At 41.7% G+C, this 9,708-nt stretch overlaps 3 protein-coding genes across 3 annotated transcripts in view; 2 read left to right on the top strand and 1 right to left on the bottom strand.

Moving 5' to 3' along the window:
* Nucleotides 1-4,030, top strand: part of cep170aa (centrosomal protein 170Aa) — a 35,402-nt gene extending 31,372 nt beyond the window's left edge. The window contains exons 17-22 of the mRNA XM_053436563.1: nt 63-294; nt 622-789; nt 895-983; nt 1,107-1,200; nt 1,293-1,344; nt 1,496-4,030. Of these exons, the coding sequence (XP_053292538.1) occupies nt 63-294; nt 622-789; nt 895-983; nt 1,107-1,200; nt 1,293-1,344; nt 1,496-1,827 (967 nt within the window). The 3' untranslated portion in view covers nt 1,828-4,030. The remainder of the gene's footprint in view (nt 1-62; nt 295-621; nt 790-894; nt 984-1,106; nt 1,201-1,292; nt 1,345-1,495) is intronic.
* Nucleotides 4,031-5,551: 1,521 nt separating this feature from the next.
* hint1 (histidine triad nucleotide binding protein 1) lies at nt 5,552-7,386 on the bottom strand. Its single transcript, XM_053436216.1, has 3 exons — nt 7,226-7,386; nt 6,030-6,134; nt 5,552-5,873 (listed from the first exon to the last, which is right to left on the bottom strand). The coding sequence occupies exons 1-3, from the start codon at nt 7,334-7,336 to the stop codon at nt 5,709-5,711; spliced, it is 381 nt and encodes a 126-aa protein (XP_053292191.1). The 5' UTR covers nt 7,337-7,386; the 3' UTR covers nt 5,552-5,708.
* A 17-nt stretch (nt 7,387-7,403) lies between these two features.
* On the top strand, nt 7,404-9,479 carry lyrm7 (LYR motif containing 7). Its single transcript, XM_053436217.1, has 5 exons — nt 7,404-7,487; nt 8,134-8,206; nt 8,299-8,369; nt 8,822-8,903; nt 9,067-9,479. Exons 1-5 carry the CDS (start codon nt 7,470-7,472, stop codon nt 9,135-9,137), a joined length of 315 nt encoding a protein of 104 aa, XP_053292192.1. The 5' UTR covers nt 7,404-7,469; the 3' UTR covers nt 9,138-9,479.
* Nucleotides 9,480-9,708: the final 229 nt, after the last annotated feature.

The following is a 9,708-nucleotide window of genomic DNA, read 5'->3' on the forward strand; positions in this document are numbered from 1 at the left end:
TTCAAGTGTTCAATCAGATGTCTGTGCTGATTCCTAAAGAACCCCTGTCTGATGGTAAACAGGTTATTCCCCTGTGTGCGTAGGATCAGCCAGGACCTGGCTAAGGACTTGGCCGTCTTGGCTCGTGAGATCCACGACGTGGCCGGCGAGATTGACTCGGTCAGCTCCTCTGGCACGGCCCCCAGCACCACCGTCAGCACCGCCGCCACCACCCCGGGATCAGCTATCGACACTCGGGAAGAGGTAGGCCCTGCACGCTCCACGCAGCCGGACATAGAGGAGAGCATGAGAAAGGTGCCTGTTTTTCTTCTTCTGTCATTTTCTTACTGTATGTGCTTCATTTATGATTTTGCCATCCCTCCTATGTTGCTTTCTGGCCTCTCTGCTACTTACTACCTTGCATCTGCTGCTAGAGGTTTCATTTATTAATCCCTTCTGCTAATCTTTAATTAATCTACCTCTTCATTCTTATTTTAGGATAAAAATCTGCCTCTTTTTAGAGACCCGGTTTCTAATTCCTTCATTTCATTTCTCACAAATAACTCTATTATAGAACAATGGAATAACACTGTATAGAATTATCTGTGAGTTCCCTCTTCTTCATTTGTTGTTTGTATCCAGTTGGTGGATCGGGTGTTTGATGAGAGCCTCAACTTCAGGAAGATCCCGCCTGTAATTTCAACCAATAAGGCGCCGGAGATCAACGGTAAGCCAGTGGAGCTCCGCCCCCATGCTCCTGAACGTGCGGAGGCCCGAGCTCTGAGGAGACGGACCTGGAACCGGGAGGAGGTGAGAGGCAACACGTCACATCGTGAATATTCAAACACACGGAGTTCACTAAAACCCTGTCAGGCTGTCAGATGTCACACTGAATTCATTTTCCTCTCGGTTCAGGCGGTGTTGGACAGCTTGCTGATCAATTCAGTTTCTCAACTGTCCAGTAAAATCAGAAACTCTGTCGACAAAACTGCAGGAAAAATCAGGTAAGTGCACTTTGTGATATTATAACCTGTGTATCTACAGTGCATCAATTCCTGAGTGAGCCAGTGTGTTGACTTTCTCTGTGAGTGAACACGTGTGCTCTTCTTTGTTACTCCTCTGTACAGGATTTTGTTTAAGGATAAAGACAGGAACTGGGATGAAATTGAAAGCAAACTGCGGTCGGAGAGTGACATGCCGCTCCTGAAAAGCTCCAATAAGGTAAAGAAGTCTGTCGGATCAATAAATCACGACGAGTGAAGCAAAGTGATATAAAAAGCTAATCTCTTTCTTTTTTCCTTCACGTCACGCAGGAGATTTCCTCAATTCTGCTCGAGCTGAAGAGAGTTGAAAAGCAGCTTCAAGGTAACATTGTGTTCCTGTAGAGAAAGAAAATACCAAAAAGGTTTCATTGCCAAATTCTGAATCTAAATCCAAAGTTTATTTTTGCAGTAATTGTACACTGACTGTTACACGAAGACTTCACTTCATTGACTTCTATCTTTCTCTTTCTCAGTGATCAATGTCATGGTTGACCCTGATGGGACTCTGGATGCCCTGGCCTGCCTCGCCCTGACCAGCCCCACCAGCCCTACCAAGCCCCTCACCGCCAAAACAACTTCCCCCTCCGCCACCAGCCCTGGGTCTGTGACCCCCGCCAAAGAATCACTGCCGGAGATCCTCCCCGGGCCGGGAGGATCAACAGCCTCCGCCAGGGTTCAGGCTTCATCTGCCAGCAAAGAGGAGACTGCTCGACAGCCCGTTGTGGGTCTGGGGTTAGCAGGGGTCGGAGGAATGCACTTCACCCGCATACGGCCGAGTGGAGAGGAGGCCATCGCACAGAAGTGAACTTGAACTTTCCCTGAAATCAAGGTTATGTGAATAAACGTGAGTCTGGACTGGAGTTCTGATGGCTCACGAATCAGTGTTAACAGCAAGGAGGCAGGTATTTTACTTTTTGCCATTCTGCTGACTATACCACTTTAGCATTATGGATACAAAACCAAGACAATTGTTGCCAGACGAGACCAGAGAAGTTCTTCAACTTTCCACTCGACTGGCTAAACCCCTAATGAAGCACCATGGATGTACCTTGAACAGAAACTGACCCGTGAGTGATTTGGACATTTGTCATGTGAGCTTTCCAACCTCTTCACGCTTATCGGCCAACCCGCCCTGCAGATGGACATAACGCTACCTGACTGCTCTCTCCGTGGACAGATCTCCGTGGCTGTACAGTCTCCACTCTCCCTCCAGTCTTCTCCGTGTGTCAGGACCCTACCCAAACTGAGGGCATGCCTTAAAACACATCCTCGATAGTAGCAGTGTAACCCCCCCCCCCCCCCCCCCCCCCCCCGTCCCCCGTCCCATCAAATAATATACCAGACAACTTTTAAGATTTTTAATACAGTCATTTCAGACGAACAGAATGCATTGTAACATAACACTCACAAAATATGTTTTATTTAAACTATGACGAAAATGCAACACTGCAATAATTTATTCGCTCTTCTTCAGTACACAGCATATTTCAGCAGCCTTAAGTAACCACCCTGATAAAGTACACAAACAGTCCTGAAGCCGTTCACAAATTTAGCAGAGTTACAGAAGTTTTCTACTTTTCACGACAAACTGTCCGTCCATTGAATCGTCATCGACCGGGACTTGTAGTGCCTCCTTCACCAGTTGTCTTCTACTCTCTCCTTCCCTTTCACTTTCCCTCCCAGTAGTTGGAAAAAAGATTGTTAGTCGCTTTAGTAGCATGTACTGGACAGAGATCACAAGTCTGTGTCGATCTCACTGAAACTGAATAGTAACAGCCTTTGGGAAACCAATGATCATTTTTCAGCCTAAATTATCACTTACCAAAGTTCACCACTTTCTCGACGCTGTCAATTTCAGACAGTAGAGCCATCTTGAAATTCCTCTGTTGTGCAAAAGCGGACAGTTCAGTTCATATTGTAAATTTGAGATGGAAGTTCACCTTTTTTCTCTGAATGTCAGTCAACAAATCTTGGATTCATATATTGAACCACTAGTTTAGTCATCGCTGCCATATCTGTGACACAGCTCTTAGCCCTTTGCTATAGACAGCCATCCCAATTTGCTTTTTTGTACTTCTTTGTCACGTTTTCTTAAACTCACACTTTCCCATCCTGCCGCCAAGTTTTTGGGAAAAAAATGTTTGCGTAATCCACAAACAAACAAATGAAGAGGATTGAAAACACAATCACCTTTTTGGCAGAGGTAATAAACTAAATCTGTGCATTTACAGAAGGTGCTTAGTTCTGTTTCAACCAGTGGGTGAAGTAAGAATTACAAACAGTAAAGTGAAACTCTTTCTCATCAACTCGTCCCTTATTTTTAGAGGGACTCATCATTTTCTTTCTCCAGCTTCTCGTCTGAGTCCTAGAGTAAGATGACTTAAAGGCAGTGTATTAGTAGATTTTCTCAGAAAATTAGGTTCCAGACTACAAGTTCATATCCTTCTCTGTCTACTGTACTTTACAATGTCTTTCAATGCCTCGAAGTGCCCATTTTGACTAGAGAAGGGCATTGATTAAAAGATCTAGAAAAGATGTAGCTGTCTAAAAACAAAACAATCTTATTTTGCACATCAGATTTTTAGTTTTTGTTTTCATACAAAAATAGTGAAGAAACGGTGAGATACTGCGTCACATGTCACGTGGTTTGATAAAAGAAAATCAGAAGTGACTTCCTTTCTTCTCTGGAACTATTCTGTCTGTACAAAGCGTCTAATTGTGTTAATTGTCTGTTTTTGTTTTTTCTCACCCCATTTTATCACAAAAAAAAAGAAAAATGAAAGAAAAAACTGTAATTAGGGGACTGTGAATGCTAGGTACATGTTTATTTGTTAAATTCTACGTGGCATCGGATCCGTGTCAATTTTTTTCTCTCTTCATTTTTGTAAAGAAAAGACACCATTTTATTTATTTATTTTTGTTTTAATATTTTGTGGATGTTTCATGTGTTTTTATATTTGTTCAACTATCTGCATTGTTTCTTACTGTTAATAAAACAGAGCCATTCACTTTGTTTCTGTTCTCACTTGACTGGAAACTGAAGATTTCAATTCAAAGTCACTTTACTTGAGTCACACAATGTGTGGATCATAGATATGGTGTGGATGGTGGAAAAATCCAACACATACATTTAGTGAATGTGCAGTAAATAAATAGTTCCTCTTCCTCTTTAACATGAACCTGATTGACCTAAGTCTTCAATTCCCATTGGATATATCCTTTAAGCAGTGTTGTGCATGAACGAACGCAAAAGAACGCGTTTATTGAACACGTTCACTGAACACGTTCACTTTTATGAGAACGATGAACTGAACGCAACTCAATGACAAATAATGACTATGAACGGTGAAGACGTTCATATTGTAGCATCCTCGTGTATAGACGACAGGAAACTTCTCTCTTTATCTGTAACTTCATTAAAGTCCAGCGACTTTACTGTACTCTTCACTCCCCTTCCTCAATCACCCCTTGATACGCCAACTCATCAGCCAATGAGAGCCTGGCATCCTACAAAACCCTACAGCCATTGGCCTAGAACTGTCACGTGCCCCACCCCTACCTGTTCACTGACCTTCGGGACATTTCAATACTTTCTCCTCAGGAGAGACGCTGTCTAAATCGAATGGTTTCATCATGTCGTTGCTCATGCCCGTAAAATGTCCACGATTTAGCCTAACCGAAACCAACTAACTAGACTTCGCGCTACATTATATACGTAATATCCCCCCCCCCCCACTGGGTTATTCTCTAACAATAGTCGCCTGTACCAGGAGCCGCCCCTGTCACTGGTTATCTTGGCTCGCTGTCTGGCCGGTAACCAGCCGTCCGGACCGCTCCGTGAAGAAGGAGGAGGAGATGTTTCTTTACTTGGAATGCGGCCACTTTATTTCTCGGATATACAGCAGGAGCAACACTCGCATCACCTCTAGATGCTCCGTCGCTTCTCCTTATAAACACACATTTAGCATCTTTTCCCACAATACCCTGGTGCACTACGTCACACACTACAAATTTTCCCTAAAGGGGCAGGCCATACCTGCAACACAACAGCTCTCGGTCTCATATACAGATGGCAAGAGAAAGCAGAGGGATTTTTACACACTGTCTGATAAAGATTCCGACAGTAAAGGCAAGGGGTAGTGATGGATAAGGTTTTCTTTAACAAGTTAAGTCTTTCATTCTAACTTTCCACCTTAAAACTATGAAATGAACTGAAATATGAACTAGTTCTGAATTTAAATGGTGAACTATGAACGTGAACTATTCATGTTTACTTGTATGAACTGAACTTTGAACTAGTTCATGAGGTGTGAACTTGCACAACACTGACTTTAAGATACAACTACAGAACGTCTCTGGACACACGTGATAAAAGCCCAACTGACCGTTTTTTTTAAATCCAAAATCTATACATGATTTAGATTTAAATTTAAATAATACATGACTCCTGACATTTTAATTAAAGAAAAGACAAATAGAAGTTCTCTTCAGATCTAAAAAATTCTAGAGCAAGAATACACGACTCTCTGTTGTTGTTGTTGTTGAAGTGCATTTTATTACTATGAGTGATTTCCCAGGTTTCCTTTGACACGTGATGTCAAGTTTCACATGCAACTTGATTTAGTTGAACAGTGCCTGTTTGCAGACTAACAGATGGCAGGATGGTCTTTGCCGGTTGGACGGAGGTTAGCCAGGGGGCCACGCCATGCTGCGTCCACCCAGGACGTGGACATGGAGGTGGTAGACGGACTGGCCGCCATCACGTCCGTCATTGATGACGATTCTGTAGCCGTTGTCCAGACCCGCGTCATGAGCACACTTTTTGGCAACTATCATCAAGTGGCCCAACAACTGAGAGACAGAGAGAGAAGAATCTATGAATGACTCTACAGTAAAAAGCAAACAGACAACATAATGAACTGCAGATGTTCAGACAATCATTACGTTGGCTGTAAAGGATGCCATCTAGTGGCCACTGACAGAAAGTTGTTAAGGGATCACACTTACTGCAGCATCAGTCTCCTCGACTTGTGACAGCTGAACAATCGGCTTTTTAGGGACGACGAGGATGTGAGTTGGAGCTTGAGGAGAAATATCAGGGAAGGCTATACACTGAAAAACAGAAGAACAAATTCAGAGGAAGGATTCAGCCTCTGCAGACACAAACGTGACAAATGCAATAAATACTCGGTCTGTATCCTGACTGGCACTTTAGAAGTTTATGTGTTAGGTCTGTACACACACACCTATAAAAAGTATATAAGTATTTATATACTACTACTGAGGAGGTAGCCATCTTTGCCAACATGGAAAAATATCTCTTGACCTTCAGCCTCCTACAATCCACCCATCTGTCTTTTCTCTCCGGCACAGTTTTATATCAGTGTTGCATTATGTCTCATGTCAGTTTGTTGTCAACAATCTGACCAGACCAGTATTTCCTGATTATAACCTCATCAGTTTGGATGATCTGTGGAGCTGCTTCACACGTCCACTCCTTATCTAAGTGTTTCAATTTAACAATGTATGAATACAGTACAGGGGAACCAACACTATATGCATATGCCCTGATCTGATACTATCTGTCCTTGTCTTTGCCTGTGACACCTTAAATATGTCAAATATGTAAAGCGTCCTACGGTCCCTGGAAAGTTGTTATATCTATATATGAAACTGGTGGCTTCACATTTAAAGTTTAGATTCCTGCAGTGACCCAGTTCTGACTGGTTTCATTCCACAGACCACATGAACAATAACAAATGAAGGAGCTCCACTTTGCACCATCCAGTCTCTGCTGTTTACTCACAACATTCTTCACAATTGTTATTTTTATATCAAATTTTTGTTTCCTAACTTTAAATTTATTCTTGCATGTGTAAACCTGCTTGGCAATAAAACCGGATTCTGGTCCTGATACAGGGCTCAGCTGCAGGAAACAGGACGTGGCTCAGAGTCATATGTAGGTGGAGATCCAGATGTGTGCAGAGGTTTAGTAGCTGCAAATGGAACATGGGTCTCATGCAATGTTACCTCCACTGCATTCAATCAGTGTGTCTGTGCTCAGTGTGTTAAACTCTGCACTGCACAGTTCTTTCTATACATTAGCGCAGAGCTAACGCCAGCTAGCTTAACTGCAGTGCACGCTGCCCACGTGAGACTCTTCACACGCAAACCTCCTCTCGGTGTCAGAATCGAACGCCTACCTGCTCGTCCTCATACAGCAGCTTCACGGGAATCTCCTTGCGTATGATTTTGCCGAATATCGTGTCTCCGCCCGGCTGAGCGGTCTGTGCTTTGGCTGTCTCGTCAGCCATGTTGGCGCAGATGAGGGCGGAACTACACCGCACGTGCTTTGACTACAACAACTCGTCATTTTTACCAGTCCACCCTGATTGGTCGACGCAAATATACTTCCTGTAAACCGGAAGTGTGTGTGAAGAAGTCAAGATGGGGACTCGTGTGAAGGTGAGGAGCTGTGTTTTTATAATAAATAACATGTTTACAACAATGTTCCGTGTTGTTCCTTCTGCAGGTTTCACCTCAGACACGTCGGTTTGCTTGTTGTTGTAAATCTGCAGCTGAAAGGATGTTAGCTGACAAATGAAAACCACGACAAACAATCACACTAACATGATAATGTGAAGCTTCAGTGAAACACAGGAGTTCAAATGAAGGTGGCAACAGCAGTGAGAGAACAGAGAGAACATGTTTGTTCAAAATGTGAATAACACTCGGTCAGTTTAGTCATGGAGAAGATGGAGCCATTTAGTGTTTATGATAAAACCCACTTCTTCTGAACTGTTTCTAATGTGTGATTATTGTATTTTATATATCTAGTTATTCGATTTTTTGGAGATCTCTATTATGACATATGCAAAGTGTCTTTGAGCACTGTTTTAAAGCGTAATGTAAATAATATGTATTATTATTGTTATTATAAATGGTTTGTTTCATCAGCGTAGGTGAACAAATTCAATAGAGAATGCATTCTTTTTTTTCATCTATCTTTTTTTAATTTAATTCTTATTAAAAATAAAATAAAAGTACAGTAAGATGCTGATCAGGATTTCAGCAGTAATTCAACATTGTGTGACTGTTTGTGTGAACGCAGGTCCTGAGCGTGTTTAAAGCGCTGCACAGAACAAGGCAGACTGTTTTCAAAGACGACAACAGAGCACTGGCGGGTGAGTTGTGTCCGATTTTTTTTTTTAACAAACTGAATAACTCAGTGCAGGACCGGCAGCATCAACTTCATAACTGTGTTTTCTTCCATTAGCTGCTAAATTAAAGATCAATGAGGAGTTCCGGAAAAACAAAGATGAAACGTCAGAAGAAAACATTGCGAAGGTAAAGTGTCCATTTCTAATCCAGCATTTATACCCAGGGGCCAAAGGGGTCAGGATAGACCTATACCAGACATTTCTTTTTAGAAAGGAATAGAAAGAAATCTATCAAAAGAAGGAAACCCTGATTACATTTGCTCTAATCCTGATCCGAGTCATATAGTTCTCAACAATACATATTTTATAATTCCTAAAAGTGAGGACTCCTGCAAACATACAGAATTATTCAACTGATTTAAATAAGATCGTCACAAAATATTTTAAAACTCAAGCACATCATTAAACCAACAGCAGTACTTTAGATTCATGGTCATTCTGCCACTGAAAACGATAAACAGTGAAGCTACTGCTGTGTTTTTATGGGGGACATTTGACATGTTTGTTCAGGGGGGCCCAGTTGTCCCCTGATCCTCCCACTTTCCCAGTTCACCATAAAATTCTCTTCTGCTTTTACAGATGGTCAAAATGGGCTCAGATGTGGAAGCTATTATTCGACAGACCGTGTTACAGATGGAACATGTCGGAGACAAAACGCTACGTATGATGACCTTCTTCTCGTCCCCTGCTACTTTTAATGCTCGAATCTAACATGTGTTATGCAAAGAATATACATCATAAATCTCTCAGACCTTTCACAATAATCATACATTTTAAATGATATGCACTTGCTGAGTTTTTTCTCTCACTCTTGTCTTTCACAGTGCTCGTACCCAGAGAGGAACTCCTCCTAGAAAATGTCCCCTATTGTGACCAACCCAGGAAAAAGTCATGATATATTAAATCTTTGTCACCCAAAACTCATCGTCATCCATCTGCAATTTAAACTATTCAACCCGAACATTTCAAGTTGAATATCATCTCTACATGAGGAAAAGCCTGTTCCTGATTCGTTGCTGGTGTCGGCTGTTCTGTTGTAAGAAATCAGTGCTGCAAACTGGATTATGTAGTTTCATGTTATGTGTTTTGCCAAATGTTATTTAAATGTTTTTATTTAGTTTGGAAGTCTTCTGCTTAATTTCCAGCAGTTTGCTGTTATCTGGAAATCGAAAGAAAAGCTGCTGCTGAAAAATAAATGTATCACTGCGTTCTTATTAAAGTGGAGGATTGAATCTGACTCTGCTTTGACTTCTACCTCGCACTAATAACAATTATAAATCAAAGTAACAAGGTGGAATCTCAGTGCAACGACCAAAACAACAATAGCTTTCAGGTCCTCTCACATCAAATCAAATAAGCACATATTATCAGATTAATTCCTTACATTTGAACCTGATATTAAAAAGCATCAGCTATAACACTTAACAGAGGGAGAACGAGTATTAACACATGATTTGTATACAACA

Source organism: Pleuronectes platessa, chromosome 12 (genome assembly GCF_947347685.1).
Source record: "Pleuronectes platessa chromosome 12, fPlePla1.1, whole genome shotgun sequence".
Lineage (NCBI taxonomy): Eukaryota > Metazoa > Chordata > Actinopteri > Pleuronectiformes > Pleuronectidae > Pleuronectes > Pleuronectes platessa.